This window comes from Mastomys coucha, unplaced genomic scaffold, assembly GCF_008632895.1.
Source record: "Mastomys coucha isolate ucsf_1 unplaced genomic scaffold, UCSF_Mcou_1 pScaffold21, whole genome shotgun sequence".
In the NCBI taxonomy this organism is placed as follows: domain Eukaryota; kingdom Metazoa; phylum Chordata; class Mammalia; order Rodentia; family Muridae; genus Mastomys; species Mastomys coucha.
Genome location: NW_022196904.1, coordinates 135148876 through 135171125, shown reverse-complemented (window position 1 = coordinate 135171125; position 22250 = coordinate 135148876). Strand labels below are relative to the sequence as shown.

The 22250-nt window shown below is 45.3% G+C and overlaps 1 protein-coding gene across 5 annotated transcripts in view; it reads right to left on the bottom strand.

Moving 5' to 3' along the window:
- The window catches only part of Kmt5b (lysine methyltransferase 5B), a 46368-nt gene extending 28375 nt beyond the window's left edge, over positions 1 to 17993 (bottom strand). Inside the window, exons 1-3 of one of the 5 annotated variants that reach the window (XM_031389105.1) lie at positions 17788 to 17993; positions 17183 to 17488; positions 2953 to 3188 (exon numbers count right to left, since the gene is read on the bottom strand). In XM_031389105.1, coding sequence (XP_031244965.1) covers positions 2953 to 3112 — 160 coding nt within the window. In that variant the 5' untranslated portion in view covers positions 3113 to 3188; positions 17183 to 17488; positions 17788 to 17993. Of the gene's footprint in view, positions 1 to 2952; positions 3189 to 16837; positions 17108 to 17182; positions 17581 to 17787 lie in introns of those variants that run through there. The other 4 variants (XM_031389107.1, XM_031389109.1, XM_031389106.1 and 1 more) reach the window with 4 other exon arrangements.
- Positions 17994 to 22250: the final 4257 nt, after the last annotated feature.

The following is a 22250-nucleotide window of genomic DNA, read 5'->3' as shown; positions in this document are numbered from 1 at the left end:
TTTATTTTATGTGTATGAGTACACTGTAGCTGTACAGATGGCTGCTCACTCCGGCCCTTCTTGCTCCAGTGTAATACACTGTAGCTGTCTTCAGACGCACCAGAAGAGGGCGTCAGATCTCATTACAGATGGTTATGAGCCACCATGTGGTTGCTAGGATCCGAACTCAGGACCTTCAGAAGAGCAGTCAGTGCTCTTACCCGCTGAGCCATCTGGCCAGCCCTAGATTTTTATTTTTTTGAGCAAGGTTCTCTTCATGCAGTCTTGGCTGGTTCTGAGCTCTTAGTAATCCTCCTGTCTCAGCCTTTAAAATGCTGTGATTAATAAATGAAATTTCTTTTAAAAGATTTATTTATTTATTTTATGTTTATGAGTGCTCTATCTATATGTACAACTTCATGCTCAAAGAGGGCATCAGATCCCATTACAGATGGTTGTGAGCCACCATGTGGTTTCCAGGAATTGAACTCAGGACCATTGGAAGAGCAGTCAGTGCTCTTAACTGTTGAGCCATCTCTCTAGTCCCTCAAATTGCACACACACATGCACATAGACAGACAGACACACACACACATACACACACTTTTTTCAGGGCTAGGGAAAGAACAATTCTCAAAGCCCTGGAGATGGGATTCTAGGAAAATGGTCTCCGTCCTTAGAATGATATGCTAGAATAGTTTTGTTCATATTCAGAAGTAGTGCCACTCTACTTTTCTTGTGATGTCTAGTTTTGGTATCAGGGTAAGAAAATAAGTTACAATATTCCTAAGAGTTTCGCAAGCACTGGTGTTAATTCTTGAAACATCTCAGAGAATACACCCTATGGGCCTGAGGCTTTCTTTGTGGGTAGGCTCTGCTGATATTTTTGTTTTTGTTTCGAGACAGGGTTTCTCTGTATAGTCCTGGCTATTCTGGAACTCACTCTGTAGACCAGGCTGGCCTCGAACTCAGAAATCTGCCTGCCTCTGCCTCCCAAGTGCTGGGATTAAAGGCGTGCACCACCACCGCCCGGTGGCTCTGCTCATTTTAAATGAGTACTTGTTACAGGATTATTTAGGTTTATTTCTCCCAGGCTGCTCTTGGGCTCTTCTTCCCTCTGCTCCCCAAGTGCTGGGATTAAAGTATGTGCCACCCTGTTTAACTTGGTTTCCTTTTGATTTCTTCTTTGAATCAGTAGTCATTCATGCGTGTGTACTAGTAAAATTTGTATTGATTCTAATATTTACTCTATGGTAGACATTTATGACTTTAATCCCGTTATGTCTGCTTAGATTTGTTACATGGCCTGGCATATGATGTGTTCTGAAGAAAGTTCCATGCATACTTGAGAATAATAAGTATAATGGTGTTGGTGAATGGTTTTGTTCTACTGATACCTGATTGGTTTAGTTGATTTACAGGGCTTTAAGAATATACCTGTTCCTGTTCACCTCTGGCCTGCTGCTGGCACCCACTACTGAAAGTAGATTGCTGTAGTACCTGATTTCTTGCTGCACTGCCTACTTTCTCTCCTGTGCTGTCAGCATTTAGCTTTGTGTGTTCTGGGCCCTGGTTTTAAGTCAGGCTGACCATTTTCTTTGATACAGAGCACTTTATGTGATCCTTCTCTGTCACTGGCTCTCTCTGCACCATTCAATCTGCCCAACAACATTCACCAAGATGCTGTCTTCCCCATATTCTGCATTTCCCACAATTTAACTTAAACTAAAACCTTTTACAAGAAGAAGCCAGTAATTTAAAAGCTTCAGAAATGCCTACTTTTCTGACCACAGCAATTCCACTGAGAGGGCATAGTTTTAATCCCTGTTAACAGTAGCCATGAACAGGGGTCCAAGCAGAGAAGAGCTAGTTTTGGGTCCCCCTCATTCTTAATTCCAAGCAGGAATTATGCCCAACTTTCTACAAAACACTGATCTGAGCTCATCTGGAAAGAGTAAAGACACCTGAGCCCAATAAAGAGCATCTACCTAAAGCTAAAGGGAGCCTGAACAGACCCAACACAACTAAGGGACTTCCACAGTGGGTGACTAACGTGAGGAAAAGCAGAGACTGAGAAAGTCATCCTTAACATGGGTAGACACTTCTGGATAATATTCCTGTAACTGTCCACTCAGACATATGCTTGTTCTAGGGCATTTTTTTTGGGGGGGGGGAATAGAGAAAGAGAAACCAACCCTACAATTTCCTCAATTCTCAAAAAACAGCCTCATCACTTGGTCTTGTAGAGGCTTGATGCCCCAGAGAAGAGGGATGCTAGAAATGGGAGGCGGGAGTGGGTGGAGGAGCACCCTCTTAGAGGCAAAGGAGGGGGGATAAGGGGGTGGAGCTCATAGGGGGAGACCAGGAAGGGGAACAACATTTGAAATGTAAACAAATAAAATGATTAATTAAAGAAAAAAGCCTCAGCAGGGCAGCAGTGGCACACACCTTTAATCCCAGCACTTGGGAGGCAGAGGCAAGCAGATTTCTAAGTTCCAGGCCAGCCTGGTCTACAGAGTGAGATCCAGAGAAACCCTGTCTTGAAAAACCAAAAAAATAATAATAAATAAAATAAAAAAAAACCTCATCCCCACCAAGAACCACAGACCGGGAAATGGGGCATCATTTGAGATGTAAAAAAATAATTAATTTTTAAAAAGATTACATAAAGCATGAAACTTAGGTTTTACACTTTACATGGTAAGAGTGTGTCTGTCGTGCCAGCTACTCGGGAGGCTGAAGCAGGAGAATCACTTGAGGCCAGGAGGAGTTCAAGTCGAACCTGGGCAAAATAATGAAGCATACCCCACACCCCAAAGATAAAAGGAAAAGAAAAAAAAGAATCTGAATGGACTTCTGAGAATGAAACAGCTCTACTGCTGACTGTAAGAACAGCGGGAGTGTAATAAGACAAGGAAGCTGAGGGAACCCGGGCACACCACAACCAAAACAGTGAGATGAAGGTGTACATACATCTGTTGGACCGCCTCTCAACGGCGTTTCTGCCAGTCTTCAGGGTGTCCTTGCCCGAGTGCTGTAATTTTGATTGATTCTGCTGATGGTCATTAGACAACTTGCCTCCATTTCTCCTGCCATTCACCACCATGTTCTTGGAGTCTCCCAACCACTTCATACCCACAGACAGCCTGACCCAGGAGCATTTAGTCACTCTCTTCAGATAGCTTAGAGAATAATTTCAATGTTCTCTCCTAACAGAAACAAAACATGAAAACAAAACAAAATGGGAGGTAAATATATGAAAGGCCATGTCAACAGACTATAAGAAAGACACAAAGATCACTCTTGTCTCTCTTCCACTTGTCAGTCTCAGGACTGGAGTACCCCACACTTCCCACAGCAGACCTCTAGCTCCATTAACATTCCCTCTTCAGTTACCAAATGCTGAGAACCATCTCTACCTGTACACAGCTCAAGAACCCACTAATACAGTTTGGTTAACACTCTATGAACTGCAAGTAAAATAGAAAAGAATTACCTTTGTCCATAGGAAAGCTCATGAAAAGGCATCTAGGTGAAGTTCTGCTCACTCCCGAAAGGAACTACTGAAACCCAGAAATTCTTTACTTACAGTTTAAGAACCTGACAGGCACCAAGCCTGAAGTCCTGAGTTTGATTCCGGGCCCCATAGATTGAAAGAAAAGAACCACTTCTCCCAAGCTGGTTTCTGATCTCCAGACTCATAATATGAACTTTCCTACCTTTCTGCTGTTTGAAGGCATTTAAGGACCCACATTCAAGTATCAGAGTCATCCCCATTTGGAATGGTGTGCTGTACTGTGCTTCACAATGGCAAGAAAACAGAGGAAACAATGAATGCACAATAGTCTTCTCTCTCTGAACACTAATGAGCTGGATCTGGGGATGGGGGTTTATTGGAGGGTCTGATAGGTCACAGTTATTGCTACTAATGCTCCTCACCAGGGAGTCACACTGTAGTCCAAGTCAGACTAAAGCCTGCAAATGAGAACATGCAAAACTGAAGAACCTCAGTACTAAAGGGAATCTGTGAGTTCTAGCACAACTCCATCAGTGCACAGATGAACTGCTGCAGTGAGCTTGCAACAGAAACAATGCAACTCAGCACTTCTTAGCCCTGGCTCTCCTGACAACAGATATTGGGTCTTTGTCATCACAAAGGCATAGAAAACTATAAGTTACAACCATTACTGAGAGCCGTGGAGACTGATGCCAGGGTCTCATACAGGCTAAACATGCATTCTATCACTGAACCACAACCCTAGCCTTATGACAAAAATCTGAAGGACTCCAAAGAATGTACACCTTTAATGATACGAACACAAAACATCAATTTCTACGTGCCCTGAGTTCTTTGTATAACTTCACAGGGTTTTTAAAAGAAATAAAAAAATAAAAAAGGCAGGTTCAGTTGGCAGGTAAAGAAGCCTGGCTGATGTGGAGGAAACTGTCGCTGAGTTACTTCTCTCTGGGTCTGTTTCTATCTAAGTCCAGCTGCTGTTTAACTTTTATTGTACTGTCTTTCAGTCCTCATAGGATCATCATAAAACTCATAAATATCCTACTTAAACTACATGAGGTATGTAAAACTATATCACACATAAGCTACATATTATCCAAAAAGTAAATTTTGCTTAAAGACTTTTTCTTTTTACTTTATTTTTAAGTGTGTGTGTCTGTGTGGGATGTATGTGCAAGTTCTGGTGTCCTTGGAGGCCAGAAATGTAGAATCCTCAGAAGATGAAATTATAGGTTATGAGCTGCCTAATGTGGATGTTGGGAATTAAACTCAGTTCCTCTACCAAGAACTGTACATGTTCTTAACCACTAAACTATCTCTTCAGACCTAAATTTTATCTAAAGACCTTTTACTGATGATCAAATACTATGTACAATGTTTACGCTTAAGAAAAAAGAGAAATAGATAGCTCAGTGGTTAAGAGTACTGACTGCTCTTCCAGAGGTCTTGAGTTCAATTCCCAGTAACCACATGGTGGCTCACAACCATCTATAATGGGATCTGATGCCCTCTTCTGGTGTGTCTGAAGACAGCCATAATTGTACTCATATACATAAAATAAATAAATAAATCTTTAAAAAAATAAGAAAGAATTACATTACTGTATGCCATGTGTGTGTAGTGCCCTTGGAATATGCTAGATACTCTTTAGGGCTGGAATTAATAGCGACTGTGGGTGCTAGGAACCAAACTCTAGTCCTCTAGAAAAGCAACAAGATAGCTGAGTAGACAAAGTTGTTTGTCACTAAGACCAACAACCTATGTTTGGTCTCCAGAATCCACACAGTGAAAGAAAAGAACCAACTCCTGAAAGAAAGAGCACTGTTCCACAAGACCACTTTCCCCTCCTAAATAATTTAAGTTAAAGAATTAAAACATACTTATTTTTATTTTCTGTGTATATGTGTTTTGCCTGCACGTATGTACCACATGCATGCCATGTACCCAAAAAAGCGTAAGAAGGTGTTAGATCATGTGGAACTGCATTAAAGACGGTTGTAAACTACCATGTGCATGTTGGGAATAGAACTCTGGTACTCTCCAAGAGCAGCCAGTGTTCTTAATCACTGAGCCATCTCTCTAGCCCAGAATCCAGTATTTTTTGTCTCCATCTTCAGCTGGGACAACATACTGTAGGATCTCCTGATCTCCCTTAGCTGTTAAGAGGGTCTAAATCACACTGCAGTAATATGTCCATATTGTCTTGAAATTCAAACTAGTTTTGCCTGACCTCTTCAAATCTTCTTTTATTAGACACCGACAGGGCTAAGGCTCAAACACAGATATGGCAGGACATACATATGCTATAGCTTCTCTATACTTTTGGCTCAGCACTTAGTTTAAATTCATTTTTGTTTGTTTTTTCATTGTTTTTTCTTTCTTTTTTTTTTTTTTTTTTTTTGAGGGGGGGGTAAGACAGGGTTTCTCTGCATAGCCCTGGCTGTCCTGGAACTCACTCTGTAGACCAGGCTGGCCTCGAACTCAGAAACCTGCCTGCCTCTGACTCCCAAGTGCTGGAATCAAAGGCGTGGACCACCACTGCTGGCTTAAATTCGTTTTTATTTCATGTACATTGGCATTTTGCCTGTATGTATGTGTAAGGGTGTCGGATACCCTGGAAATGGAGTTACAGACAGTGTTGAGCTGACATATAGGTGGTGGGAATTCAATCCAGGTCCTCTGGAAGAACAGCCAATACTTTTTAACTCCTGAGCAATCTTTCCAGCCCTCTGCTCAGCAGTTTAACTTTTGTACCTCTAGGAAAAAGGACAAAGACAACCTAAAGCACTTTTGATCCTTTTGGAAACTCCCAAGAATGTCCCATGTGACAAACCATTTATGAATAATAACTCAAGAATGTGTTTTTAGGAGCCCTAAGTATAACTCTGTAGAACAGTACAGACAGACATAGCTTTAATGTAATGCATGTGCAGGTGTCCACAAAGGCCAGAAGAGGGCAGCAGATCTCTTAGAGATGAAGTTAGATTTGTGAGATGTGACTTGGGTGCTGGAATAGAACTTGGATCCCAATAGGGCAGCAATTGCTGTATGCAGAATCTTTAAATTACAGCTCATACTCTCACTCATAAGACTTGAAGCAGGTACCCCAATTGTGACAAAACCTCTGTGTGGTGCACAAGTTAATGTGAGAAGAACTGCTCTAATCATTCCTCCACTGTAGTATCTGCCAGCATAAAGAAGATAGATCAACTTTCTAAGAAAATCCACAGAACAGAAATTTAACCTACAAAAAAATTCTACCAAGGATTCTTCTTAAATTTTAGGAAAAGCTCACCAGCAAATCATTTCAGCAATAGCACTTCAGTTGCTGCAAGCTGCTCTACTGTACCTGAATGTAGGTTAACAACCAAGGAACTACAACAGGACTGCTACAATGTTATCAGCTGAGGCTGCTGTCTGAACAGGTCCACAGTGTAGCAGGTGTTTGTGTCAGTCAGAGTATCAACAATTCAAAAGACACAATGCTGTGTGTGTATAGCTCAGCAGAGGCTCCTGAATGGGAGCTCTGTTGGAATTGAAGAATTCTGCACAGGAGCTTGCTATATAGACATTGCTGGCTTCAAACTCACAGATATTTTCCTGCCTCTGCCTCCCCTGATTAAAGGAGTATATGGTTTGTTATCTAATTTTGTAATATATTGCTAAATCCAGCTTTTTTATAGGTTCTTGTGACCTGAACTCAGCTCCTCATGCTTGTGTGGCAGGCACTTTACCAACTGATCCATCTCCCCAGGCCACCTGTGGGAAAAACATACCAAGAAATGATAAATTAGTAATCAAAGCAAACTGAGATGGCTCAGTGGGTAAGAGGGCGTTCCTCATAAGCTTGGCAATTTGAGATCCACTTCCAGAACCCACATAAGGGCAGAAGTTGACCTCCACATGTGCACATATATAAAAATTTGAAAAACAAAAGTCAAAAATTTCAATTAAGGGGGCAAAGAGATAGCTGATTAGTTAAGAATACTTGCTGCTCTTGCAGAGGTCCCAGGTTCAGCTCTCAGCACTCACAGGGCTCAGAACTCTGCAACTCAAGTCTCAGAAGAATACAATACTCTCTTCTAGCTTCCTAAAGCACAGGCTTGCATATGGTACACAGACATATGCAGGCTTAACACTCATACACATAAATAAATCTTTAACTGAAAGCACGAACTACGCAGACACCTATATACTGGTATTCATAAGACAGCCAGGGCTACATACAGAAACCCTGTCTGGAAAAACAAAAACAAAACAAAAAATAAACACCTTAGAGATCAGAGAAGCAATATAAGCAAGAGTGTTTCTGGTCAAGCAGGTGTGATGACTTTTTTCTAAGAAAGCTGAGGGAAGACAGAAAACTAGCTGCAATCAAAAGTGTACTAGGCACAGAGAAGGCAAATATCAGCCTAGCGCAGGCAGGGGTAGACAAAAGGTTAAAGGGGCAGAGTAGGACAGTGAGGCTGAAAGGACGGGCAAGAGAAGGTAGGTTTTAGAAAGCGCTTGGAGATAGAATTTATTCTTTCAGAAACACAAGAAACAAAGTGTTTTAACATTGCCTCAGTTTTAAAGGACCACACTAGCAGGTTACCGTGGTGAAGCACTCACAGATTAAAAGCAGAGATGCAACACTGGCCTGCATAGGTAACAAGGAACGGCTGACTTCAGGGTCTTCTCTGAAGGTTTCATGGACAGCACTAGACTAAATGTGGAGGTTAGACAATGAGAACTCATAATTCTTATAAAAGAATTTTGAGGCAACTGACAAAAACTATAATAATCTCAGGCTTTGGTCATTTCTAGACCACCAGGGCTGAGAAACAGGCTGGGGAATACCACCTGCTACTGTGGTACTGAGAGTATTTCAGGCCACAGATCCAAATTTATCTAGGTCTGGGTGTGGATAAAGTAGGTCCAAGAGCTAAGAAGACTAGCTAATAATCAGAAGTCAAGACAAGGACAAAGCAGAAGGAAGAAAGGGCAAAGAGCAGCCCAGGAACAGCACTTCAAGAAGTCATCTTGGGTAGAGGGTGCAGAGACTCACAGGCAAGTTAGGACAGGCCACTGATGACTGAGTAAGCCCTGCTAAGAAATGAGCATTGTACACAAGGCATACAGTCTGTGCTAAAAAAGATGGCAGGACAAAGAGGAAGATTAGCAAAAGAAAGAAGTCTTAAATGCCAGGAAAGATATATGTAAATTAAATCTAGGAACTGAGGAATGCTAGAAACAATTTGAGATGGTTTAGGGTCTGAGTTAAATTTTAAAAATTTGGGAGGCTGAGGACATTTTGGGGGGTTGCTGGGAGGAGTGGAGGGAAACGTTGGGGGTGGGAGTATGATCAAGATACATTATTTTGCGTATGACATTGTCAAAGAATACATCCAAGACACTCTATTTAAAAAGTTAATTCTCTGGACTGGAGTGACATGCTTTTCTAAGTAGAAGATGATTAAGTCCCAAGGGGTGACCCTGCACTCTCTGAAAATGATGCAACTGGATTCTGAGGAAAGGTAACACTAACTGCACTAGGAATGGCAGCATCATTCCCAAGAGGCTGGTTCATCATCACTAAGGGAAAGAGTCACTGATCAACAAGTGGGAGAAGAAAATTAGGGGTGAGAGGTGCAAATTAGGATCAGCATGAAGCACATTAGAAAACGGTTAAGAAAGAACTTGGGGAATTAAGAAGGGTAGTCTGGAGGCTTAAAAAGATGATGAATTTGAGGCCAACTATGTAAAGATCCTCACCTCAAAATATAGTACAAAATAATCCCACCCCTCCAAAAGAATTGCAATAGAAATGGAAACTCATAATCACATCATGTTACAATATCACTAAGATAAAGAGCAGCCATCCACTACCACCCTCCTCTCCCAGGAGAACATTACAGCTGCACTCAGAGAAGAGGAATACTAGTTACCCTAAATTCCTATTGACTTATATTCAGAAAAACACCCAATTCAAAAAACATAGTTGTTTCAGTAAATGTATTTGACTCAGAAGTATCTGCCCAACAACAATGGCCATCTTCCCACCCAGGCTCCAGATGAAAGCATAGCACTGGTAGGGCCCCTGAGTTGACAGCCTTGGCCCATTTGGAGGACTCTGCTTCCAAATATAACTTCAAGATGGGAGATTTTTCTGTTTAATGTTGTACAAAAACTACTTTTAAAAATTCTGCAGAGAGGGCCTGAGAGATGGCAGAGAGGTTAGGGGCACTGGTTGCTCTTGCAGAGGACCCAGGTTTAATTCCTAGCACCCATTTGACAGCTCACAACCACTTGTAACTTTTAATTCCAGTTCCAGGGGATCTGGTGCCCTCTTCTGGCCTCCACAGGCACAAGGTACACACAAGTTCTGTACAGACATACAAGCAGGTAAGTCACAAATTGACAGATTATTTATAATGTCATAGGAATAAAAACATCCATTCTGAGTGCCTATAAAGAATTATAACATAATTCCTATGGCATTATTAAGAACTCCTGAACATGCTGGGCTTATCTATGTGTTTTATCTTAAGAAAGGTGGTTCTTGGGCTGGAGAGATGGCTCAGCAGTTAGGAGCAATATAGTTCTTCCAGAGGTCCTGAGTTCAATTCCCAGTACCTACATGATAGCTCACAACCATCTGTAATGGGATCCAGTGCTCTATTCTAGTGTGTATGAAGAGAGCGACAGTGTACTCATATACATAAGTAAATAAACCTTTTAAAGAAGATTTCATCCTCTCTACTGCAAATGTCTCAGCCTCAGAGGCTAGGGAGATGGTTCAACAGTGAAAAGTGCATACTGTTCTTGCAGAGGACCCGAGTTTAGTTACCACCACCCACATTGGGTAGCTCACTGTAACTCCAGCTCCAGGAGACCCAATGCCCTCTGGAGACACTCTGAGATGCAGCATAAATTTATACAAACAAGGTCAAAAATAAAAACCAAAGGAAAAAACTCAACTGGGCACACTAGCCCATGGCTGTAATCCCAACTACTTGGGAGACTGAGGCAGGGAGCCTAGTGTTTGAGGCCACTAGACTACTTAGTGAGATGCTCTTATAAAATAAATTAAAAACCTATGAAGCTTAAGTAGCAAGTTATTTAACTAATTCATTTCCAACGAAATGTCACCTTCAATAATACATGACACACAACAAAAGTACTCGGAGTTTTATCATAGGAAGTTCAATGTCATGGAAGGAAACAAGGATGAGCAAGATACATAGGCACTATGTGAGAGCCATGCCTTGCAAAGCAGCAGCACCAAACCTACAGTGAGTGAACAGGATCTGTGTGGTACAATAGATGCAATCTCTTAACTAGTGTTCTGGGCGCTCTACACTGTGACTTCACTTTGACTCGGAGCTGTGCCAAAAGCTGAGTAGCACATCATGAGTCCAAGCACAACCCTGTAATACATGTACAAAGCTACCACTGTCTTCCTCAATGTGTTAATGAGAACGAGGCCAGAAGAATTAGGCAAGATTAAGCCAAGGTCAGATTGGAAAACTGTACACTCTTAGTACCATACAAAAAAGCAATAACGTCTCAATGCAAACAAATCTTTGGATCTATTTGCCCCATATGTAAAGATCCTAGAACAGAAAGGGAATGGAGCTGAGTCCAGTGTGGGAAGAGATGACTACATATGCAGTTATCTAAAATAACCATAATCTGGTAAGAACTAGAAAGATGTGAGGAAATTAAAAGATACACTGAGACTTTAATCAAGAAAAATAAAAATTAAAACATAAAAAGGATCATGGTGTGGGGAGGAAAGCACTCACCTATTTACTTCTACTCACTAAACATTTTCAAGAACCAACTAACTGAACTTTCTAAGCCCCTGAGTGAGGCTGCTTCTCCTTCTCTCTGGAAGGGGAAAGGCCTCTCTAGCCCCAGACTACACTAGCTAACTGGCTGAAGGGTCAAGGACCCTTTGTTCTTAGTGTGTGGGGACTTGGTATAAATATATACTCTACATGATGCAACGTAGGTATTGCCTTGAAAATAAAAATACTCTTCAGAGATCACTGAGTCATTCAGACACATCGGACACTTTATCTTGTCCTATAAATCAGATAAAATGATTCATTCTCCAGACCTGGAATCCACTCATTTCCACAAACACAGCAAAAGCCTGCTGGGAGCCTTCAGGCACTGTTCATGGTGCTGGAATAGTTGTGGCCATGGAACACTAGAGGGCCCACAAGAGCTTCCACCTTCAGAAAAAAAGCAGAGCCACTACAAAAAGGTTGAAAATATGGCTCAGTGGTTAAAAGCACTTGCTGCTCTTTCAGAGGACCAGAGTTCAGTTCATAGCACCTATATCAGCCACTCACAATCTCCTGTTAACTCCAGCTTCAGAGGATCCAATACCTTCTTTTGGACTCCACTAACACCTGCATTCACATACACACAGACACACATAAATAGAATAAAATTTTTTAAATGCTGATTAGAAAAATGCTGACGTGGCGCTCCTTTAAGGAGGAACACACAATGTAGGTAGCCTACCACCTATACCAGGTGCTGTAGTACTCACAACTAGCATGTGTGTCTGAGCAGGGCTCAGCTACCCCACTATGCAGACATTAGCACCACAAACAAGAAGGCTCAGGAGTGAATTTCGCTGCTCAATAAATTTTGATCACAGGTGACAATGCTGGGTCTCAAACTCTTGTTGAAATTCAGTCCAGGCTGAGCCACCAGCAAAAGACTAACAAGGTGATTAGAGACAACCCCCCCCCCCCCCACACACACACACACACACCCGGGTCTGTTTACTTGTTTAGTGTGCCCTACTACACACAAATGAAGACATGTTGCAGAGATGTAACTAGCAAATAGGAGCCATATGGGGCTTAAATATCAAGATTTTTGGACCTCTGATGTATGCTAATATATCAATCTGAAAAACCACCTGGACCATAATGCCTCTTGTGACACTACAAAAGACATAAAACCATATGAAGCCTAAAGATGAGTTGAGTAAACCAACAAGATATGTTAAGTATGACTGAAGTGGTTCTTAGAAATGGGAAGATACAGGAAGATGAAGTAAAATTTAGGATTAGAAGTAACTTTGGAGAGAATGTCTAATCATTCTTCAGAAACAAAGACCTGGCCCCATCAATGCCTTAAACACAATGACAAAGACTACAACACAGCACTGACTCTTACGTCAACAGTCCTCTGGCCAGCCCCTGAATTATATTTATGAACAGCATCACAATTGTATACACAACCCTAGAGTTCAAAAGTGTCTGAGCTTGTGCCACTCACACACCAGCTAGCTTCAACTCAGGGCCTGAGGCCAGAGTCAGCAGATGCTAACTGGTTTGGCTGTCCCTGAGCACCATGGGAAGAGAATGTCAAAATAAAATGTCACTTAGAGGCTTACTCAGTATAGGTGCTATTTTTTCTTCTTTGTAAAACTATTTAAGATAACAAAGGCTGATACAAGGTTGCAAATGGTTTCAGGCACATGAGAATTCAGTTATTCTAACTTTCTGGCTTACATAATACAATACTGGAAATCTGCTCTCTCAAAAAACTTTAAATAGAAAAAGAATCACTAGAAATTAATACAAATTTATAAAAATGGGCTAGGGTGACTACTGTACAGATGAAGTCTCTATAACAAACCCTACAATGCATTTAAGATAATACGCATGTAACTAAAAACTGGGGATTACAACAAGTTATATCTGTAACTGTAAACTATGTTTGTTTTGGCTTCTTCTCTGGGGGGTGGGGAGTGGGGCTGGAGAAAGGGTTTCTCTGTGTAGTCCTGGCTGTCCTAGAATTTGCTCAGTAGACCAGGCTGGCCTCAAACTTAGAGATCTGCCTGCCTCTGCCTCTCAAGTGCTAGAATTAAAGGCGTGCGCCACCACCAGACTTTGTTTTGGCTTTTTGAAACAGGGTCTTACCATGTAGTTTAGGCTGATTTCCAACTTGAGAGCCTCTTATCTCTAGAAGGCTAGGATTTTAAGTATAAGCCAGCCACTATGCTCAAACACTTTGGAAAGTGTTTTCTTAAGAAAAAGTGGATTTCACATCATACTGATAGGCAAAAATAATTTAGATATTGATCAGGCACCTTTCCTCTCACTGGTACTTCTAATCTTTAGGAAGCATCCAATTACTTGGGGTTGGGGTGGGGAGTGGAGATCACAATGAGACCTACTATTAAAAAAAAAACTGTTTTTAACAATTTCCTATTAGAGTAGAAGGAAGAATGCAGATATGGACAATGGATTTTAAAGGAGGCAGTTAAACACCACACCTCTTCCCCTCCCCCTAGTTAAAAGCTCCTGACCTGCTCAATCAGAACCCATTTATGTACAGTAAGTTTATGGAATTCAGCCATTTAACTGCAAAGTTTGGGAGCTGTAGAGATAGCTCAATGGTTATGAGCACTTGTTACTCTTGCAAAAGACCCAAATTCAGTTCCCAGAACCCACACAGTGGCTCCTAATCATTGGTAACTCAGGTTCTAAGGAAATGGATGTCCTCTTTGATCTCTGGGTGCACCAGACACACATATCCAGGCAAAACAGTTCATATATATTACTTCAAATATATTTAAAAATCTGCAGGGATTTTAATTCACACTTCAAGATAAGAGCCTTTTAAAAATGATTTTACTATTTTTTTTTTCCAAGACAGGGTTTCTCTGTGTAGCCCTGGCTGTCCTGGAACTCACTCTGTAGACCAGGCTGGCCTCGAACTCAGAAATCCACCTGCCTCTGCCTCCCAAGTGCTGGGATTAAAGGTGTGTGCCACCACTGCCTGGCACAATTTTACTATTTTTAATCATGTGTACGTGTGTGGTTATGTGCACATGAGTACAGGTGCTCTTAGAGGCTAGAAGTGTCAGATTCCTTGGGACCGAAGTTACAGGTGTTGGTGAGTCACCTCATGTGGGTGCCAGGAACTGAATTTAGGAACTCTGGAAGAGCAGAACTCACTGAGCTGTGTCTGCAGCCCGATGTTTTAAGATTTCAAAACTGACAACTTATCCAAGAAAGGAGCTGCTATGCAAACTGCTGCACTGAAGTCCATCAGCTAGTCAGAGTCTTAGCACAACTAAATTCATTTTCTCCACTGACATGCCAGTAAAACAAGTGTTTTATCCACTCCAAAACAAAGTAAGCAGAGGTCATGTACAGATAAGGCTAGTACCTATTTAGTGCTGAGAGCTAGCTCTACTTGAGATGCAACTGCTGCATGCTGTCTCCCTACAGTTACTCAGCTTATGCTGGGCAACCAGTAACTTTTAATAACTTCATAACTTATTAACTTATACTAGTGACCCCATAGAGGAATGGCACATGGTCCCTTGTTTTTAAAAGTAAAGAATGCTCCAGAGCTAACAAAGTCCCAGACCTTTTGACCAGAGAAAAGGATTTTGGTGAATGGAGAGAAGATAAAGTTCACATGTGACCAACAAAATAATAGATGGAATCATAATGATCTACCTGAGAGCATTTGTTCTGCAAGCCTGTGGAAAAGCACTCCTGAAGACAAGGAGCATCTCAGACACGACACACAAATCTGTTGTACAACCCAGAAACACAGCTGAGCATTATAAACCTATAAGCTGATAACTATGTGGAAGATTACATTTGAGGTAAGATCCACTGATGGCCCAAAGGGAAACTTAAAAAGACTGCCCTACCCACCTATAAAACACCTGTTCGACTACACGAACATCCCAGGACACACCCCTCTCTTCTGCATACATTTCTGCAACCCAGCCTTCCTAGGCATGGTCTACAAGTGTGGCGAGCTCAGAGTAGTAGCCCTGTATCACCACAGTGGGTGAAAACACATTCAAAAGAGCACTTGGGAGAGAAAGGAAAGTCCTTGGAAATGGTTTTTGAAAGAGTTGGGTTTCAATCACAGAGAAAGAAAGGAGGCCTATTCTCCTCTTGTATATGTTCTATAAAAGTAAAGAGTTTTGTTCCCTTTCTTTTCCTCTTTTATAACAATTTTAAAGAACACTTTCAATGACACTGAGTGGATACATTTTGAAAAACTACAAAGAGACTTGACATAGAAATTAACAAATTATCTCTTTAATGACTTGACTACTGAGCACCTGTGCTGAGGTGGACCAGATAAATCTTAGAACTAAGATTCAACAGGCTCACAAGAAAACCAATGTATGTGCAATGGCAAAGCCAATCTCACCAAGCATGCAAAGCCTTTCAGGGACAGAGGAATCCTGCTTTCTGTGCGGGCCAACCAGGATGCTTGTTCAAAAGGCTGTGCCAGCAGCAGCCTATTCTCTCTTGCGGCTTTTCTGAAGATGGGTGTATGTTGGGACAGGAGAAAGGGTGTGGGAATGCCAGAGACTGGATGGCCAAAAGGCACCAGGTATGGGAAACTAGCATAAGTGAGCTTGGAAGAGGGAGTAGCGTGTACCATGTCAAGAGGCTATAGACTCAGCGACTATTGCTTCCCCCATGTACGACATCAAGACATTTATTTAACCCTGGACCATAGGCAGCTCCTAGTGAGGGACTTAGTCAAACCTGCATCTACACAGTAAACGTGTGCCTTTGGCAATTCTGGGATCGGATCATTTCAGGCAAAAAATAACTTCTTCCTCGCCTCTGAAAGGGCTTATAGTTTTGTCTACTATTACCCAAAGTGACTGGCGTTTCTGTCCAAAAAAAAAAAAAAAAAAGGAACGGGGAAAAGTTACAGGGAGAATCGAGTTCCTCTAAGGAATCCATCCACTCGGCAGTCTCCCAAAGCAGTATTTTTTAATAATAAAAATCATTAATTCAGATCGTTCATCTTGTCTGCTCCTCTGAGAGGACTCTCTCAAAGAGTGAACGCCGTCGGAAAGTTCAAGATGAACTTCACGTCTCCCTCTCACACTCCGGCAGGACCAGCGGGTGACAGACAGATCGAGCGACGCCAGTGCCCACAGTGCCGGGCCTGAGCGTGTTCCCCCGCGACGCCGCGGGACAGCAGGGAGAGGGGAGGGCGCGTACTGGAGGGCGACAGGCTGAGCCTGGAGCGACAGGAAACCAGGCTCGGGCCAAAACAAAAACAACCGAAAGTTCGGCGCGCCAGCGCGAGCAGATTGGGCGAGACGCTCGACGGCCGCCCATTGGAGAAGAGGAAAAACAAAGTCCCCCAATCCCGAGCGGCCGAGCAGCTCCCCTCGTGCGGCCGCGACCCGGCCTTCGCCGACCGCTACCGCTCCCTTCCGGCCGCCGCCACCACTGCAGGCCGCGCTCGCCCGGCCGCCCCGGCCCCGCAGCCCCGCCCCGCGGCCCGGTTCCCGCACGCACGCACGCACGCACGTCCTCCGCGGCTCACCGCCAGCACGGCCGGTCTTCCAGCACCGGGCCCGTCCAAGGGCTCCGCCACCGACCTCCCGAAGCGCCCGGCTACACTTTTTTTCCGTCCCTCCAGAAAAAAATTAATCACCAAAAAATATTAACTCGGAAAAAAAATTGGAGAGTAAAATCCAATATGGCGGCACGGACGTAGCACCGCCCGCTGCCTCCGCTGACGGGAGGGGGGGATAAAGGAGTCCGCGTCCGCCGAGGGCCCCCCCAACCCTGCCGCCGCGGCCACCGCCGCGGCCCGCGCCCAGCCCCTGTCCCCGAGCCCTGGCTCGCAGCGCCGGGCCGCCCCCGCCTCACAGCCCTCGGGCCTCACCTCCACCTCGCACGCAGTCGCGGGACCTGAGTGGCATCCGCCGACTTCGGGGCTTCGCGTCCTGCGTTCTCGCGCAGCGCCGGGTGCCGCCTCCGGTCCCCGGGCGTCCTCACCTCATAGCCCCCGAGCCTCGCTGCCGCGCCGCAGACGCGTCGCCGCCCCCGGTGAGCCACCCGGACACCGCCCGGGCTCGGTGGAAGGACACGAAAAGGAGTCCGCGGGTGACGGCGGAGGGACACCACGCCGTCCGCGAGCGTGCGCGCTCCTCTGCCCCGCGCTAGTGTCCGCGATGGCTTCGACGGGATTCTGCGGGAAGAGGCGGAGAGACACCAGAGAGAATGAAGTTCCCCACCGCGGAACCCGACGGCGGAGGCACAAGAGCAATTTTTTTTTTCCCCAAAAAGAAGCCGCGTCGTTGCCGTCGCTGAGCCTAGAGGCGGAGGGATCGCAGCGAGCGTCGTCCGGAGATCCCTCCGCCCGGCTGCCCTTTAAATCTCGGTGGAGGCGGCGTCGCCGCGCGCCCGGCGGGCGCCACCTAGTTCGCCGGCTGCTTGCCGCCCCGCGGGGTTGGCCCCCGCCCCCGTCCCGCGCGCACCTGCACCTACCAGGGACAGCTCCCGAGCTGCGACCTCAGGGGGCAGCTGCGAGCGCGCGGCGCTCCGGGCCCGCTCTGCCTCCGGGGTGCACTGAGGGGAGGCGGCCGGGGATGGCGAGTTTCTTTGTTGTGGGGATGGGTATCGTTGGAAGCAGAAACACCCTTCAAGACCATGTGGGCCACCGGAGCGTTACCACGCGGGAGGCGGGGAGGGAGCGTGCGTTGGGGTCCCCCGTGCTGACACCGGCCGCTCCTTGAGCACCTACTGAGTGACAACCTTTCCACAACGCAGCCACTCCTCGCCCTCTTCGGGCTCAACCGGCGCAAGAAAGGCGGTTGGGTCCTCCGGGAGCTTGGGGCGGAAGATCCGGAGTGGCTTGCACCCACGCCTGGGGTATGGGCGAAGCCCCACCCCTTGGATCTTGCAGTCGGATAAGGGGGTGCCGCGCAACAATAACGAGGGTCACATCCTTGTCCCTAACCAGACGTCGTTCCCAGCGATCTGGTGTACCACCTTATTTGCCCCTCAGGGTAATCCCCAGAGGTCAAGAGCATTGTGGGTTCCAGTTTACATGTAAGGAAATTGAGGCATGGACTGGTTAGGTGAGTTTTCAACTAGTCAGGGCTGGAACCAGAGCGTCTTATACACTGCTCTATGAAAAACTCAGGCTTTAAAGTAAAGCAGGTGGTTGGGACCTGAAGGAGATGTTTGAGGTTGTCACATGTAGAACCAAGCACCTGAGTGATGTGGAGGGTGTTGAGGAAAGGTATGAAAATGTCCAGGCAATGGAAAAAAAGGATGCAACTCCAGCGACACATAGGACGGGGAAGGCAGCTGAGGCCATTCCAGGAGAGCCCCAGCCTGCCTTGGTTCCCTGCAAACACCACTACCACACTGCACTCTCACATACCTTAGCACAGTAGGCATTTTCTAGAGGATGGCTCAGCGGAGTTAAGCTAATACCAACTGAGCTCCTATTGCCTCCTCTTTGATCCTGAGTAGTAGACCTGATGTTTGTTATCCCCTTCCATAGATGGGAAACCGAGGCACAGTAACCTGCTGGGAGGGTGTATTTCTTCAAAACTAGAACTCCTGTGCTGACCTCAGTTGTGTGACCTATGTCCTCAGTCTACAGACCATTTTGGGAGTGGACAGTGGGCATAGGAGACCAGCCACAGGAGAAACAGGGCTTGACACTTCAGGTCTACTTCCTGCCCTTTCTAGTCACCTGTGACATCAGATCTATCTTGCTGTATTCCATTTTTGTAGACACAGCTAACAATTCCTTTGATCTTAGTTGTTTTGTTTCTTTTTTCTAGTTTCTGAATGTTATCCCCCAAGACTTCTGTTAGGGCTTGGCTCCAAATATGTGCCAGAGACACTAAAGTTGCTTCTGCCATCTTTGATACCAAATGCCAAAGAGGTGAACACACACGGGAAACCATCTAGCTCCAGTGAGCACCCATGGTCCTTGACTGACTTTCAGAGGTATAATGCTCAGGTTCAAAGTCCACCCAAACTTCAGCAACCCTTGGCCCCAAATTCTCCTGTCTCTTCCACCTCAACCCAATAGCACATGACACTTCAGGCTCACCCAAGCTCCCAACTCTGTATAGCTCTTAGAGTGCTTCCATTTATTCCCTGCTGAACGCCAGGCCAAGTGTTGTGGGCATTGCCTTCCGAGGAAATGGACTGGGATTCTAGCCTGAAAACACATAGAAGACACACGAGTGAGCATAGCACAGCCTCTCAGCCTCTCCATTGCTGTCCCTCCAATCCCCCAACATCTGCTGCTCTTCTAGCAGCAGCTGTGAAACCTAGGTAGACCATGATTGATGAAACTGGGCTGGGCTCAGGACCTTTGTTGAGCCATGCTGAAAGCTTGGGGCTTTTAAAGGGCTTCATCTACGGAGGTCATGACTGAGCTGGCTCTTGCCACAGCTGGGAGTTGCCCTCCTAGGGGAAACTGGAAATTAGACTTTCCTATAGTGGGAGGCCAGCTAGAGGCTTCTCCTGCCAGCTGGCAAGGAGTAGGGATCAGGAAATAGAAGGCCAGGCACCTGCTGGGCCCCCACATGACAGGAGCCTTGGCATTTACAATGTGAAGCCTCTGGGTGCCCTATGGCAGGAGAACCAGCCACAGAGCCTGGACCCCCACCCAGACTGCCTGGACTTTGAGGGCTTAACAACTCTAACGAAAGGCTGAGTTGGTGGTAGGGTCTCTGTCTGTCCTGGCAGAAACACCCTGAGGCTTAACGGTAGGAGCCCCGGCCCAACACTAGCAGGTCCCCTGAGCGAGCAGTGCCATTGCCAGGGCACCAACAGGTACCCCTTCTCCAAATGTCAGCTTCACCAGTTCCCTTTTGCCTCAGGAGATAGCTCACTGGGACCCTGTATTCCTTTGGGGTCTTTGCATGTGGGACTGACCATGGGATCTCAGGTTGGGTGAGTCACTTCTCAACTTCTACTTGTAAAGCAGTTTGGGTGTTTGGACTCCTGGATGTACCTCTCAAGTCTCTTCCCCAACAACTACAAGACTGTTCTGCTGAAAGCAGGTAACTGAAACTGGTAGGAAATGGAGATAGATTTGGGCATTCTGGGAACCTCTGGGTGGCTGACTGGCTTCCTGGTCTTGGATATGGGCACCACCAGGCCCCTGAACTGCCCCTCTTGGACACTTCTGTAACTGAGCTCCCGCACTCTTTCTGCCCTCCCTTATGCCTACAGTAGCCTAGCATCCTTACCTCTCTACCTTTACCTTACCACACTTGCTATCCTGTCTGTTAGCTGATACTCTTTTTGAACCCTTACTCTTCTCCACAGAGGAAGAAGGGCTTGTTACATTGCTGCCTGTAAGCCTTCGGGGCTGCCCCTGGAGTGCCACATAAGAGAACGGATTCACATTCAGTGGAGGGATGGGGGGCGGGTATTGAATCTTCCAGGGTTGCTTCAAGGATAAGCTCACTGACCCCTCTCCCAGATCCAGGGGTTCAAGGTTATTCAGTTGATGATGTTTCCTTTGTACACCAGTGAGCTTGCAGCAAGCATTGTTGAAGGTGTTCACCTGGGGCAGCCAGACACCACATCAAGTGCTCTGTGGTTGAAAGGCTTCACTCTCAGCGTTCCTGCACAGTATCTTTTACCTCCCTCATTAACCCTGGACCTTCTGAAGCTGTATGAATTCTTTGTATTTGTCACACTAATTTTTCCATTATTTACTAATTTAGTCTCAAGAAGATACTTTTTTTTTTCTTGATACTCCATTCTTCTTCTATGGCTGTAACAAAATACCTGTGGCTAAGTGACTAGGTCAAGAATAGGAGTTTAGCCTGGCAGTGGTGGCGCACACCTTTAATCCTAGCACTTGGGAGGCAGAGGCAGGCGGATTTCCGAGTTTGAGGCCAGCCTGGTCTACAGAGTGAGTTCCAGGACAGCCAGGGCTACACAGAGAAACCCTGTCTCGAAAAACCAAAAAAAAAAAAAGAATAGGAGTTTAATATTAGACTCGCAGTTCTGGAGTTTGGCAAATCTGAGACCATGATGCTAACCTTGGGTGTTTGCCTTCTGGATGGCTCCTCACACAGTGAGACAGAGCAACATTGCTAGTTTAAGTGTTTGCTCCTTTAAAAAAAAAAAAGATTTATTTTTTTTAAAGATATATTTATTTATTTAATGTATATGAGTACACTGTAGCTGTACAGATGGTTGTAAGCCTTCATGTGGTTGTTGGGAATTGAGTTTTTTAGGACCTCCGCTAGTTCCAGTCAACCCTGCTCGCTCCAGGTCGTCAGATCTCATTACGGGTGGTTGTGAGCCATCATGTGGTTGCTGGGATTTGAACTCAGGACCTTCGGAAAAGCAGTCAGTGCTCTTGCCCGCTGAGCCATCTCACCAGCCCAAAAAGATTTATTTTTAACTATGTGTACTTCTGTGGATATGTGCCATTGGAGGCCAAAGGAAGGCATCAGATCCCCTGGAGCTGGAGTTAGCAGGCAGCTGTGAGCACCCGGCATGGGTATAGGGACTGAACTTGAGTCCTCTGGAAAAGTATATGTGATCTTAGCCACCCATCCAGCTCTCCAGCCCTTCTGTTCGATTTTTTTATAAAGCTCCTCCTGGGCTGGGGAGATGCTCTGTCAGTTAAATGCTGGCTGTCAAGTATGAGGACCTGAGTTTAACCTCAAGGACCCATGGGGAAAGGTCAGGAATGATAGTCAGCTTGTAATTGCATCATTTGGGAGGCCGAAACAGGTGAATTGGGGTGCTAACTGGCCAGCCTAGACTGCTTACCAAGTATCAGGCCAGTGAGAAACCCTGACTCTAAAAACAAGATGGAGGCTGGAGAGATGGCTCAGTGGCTAGGAGCACTGGCTGCCCTTCCAGAGGCCCCGTTTGATTCCCAGCACCCACATGCCAGTGTACAACCATCTGAACTACAGTTCTAGAGGCTCTGACGCCCTCTTCAGTGCACT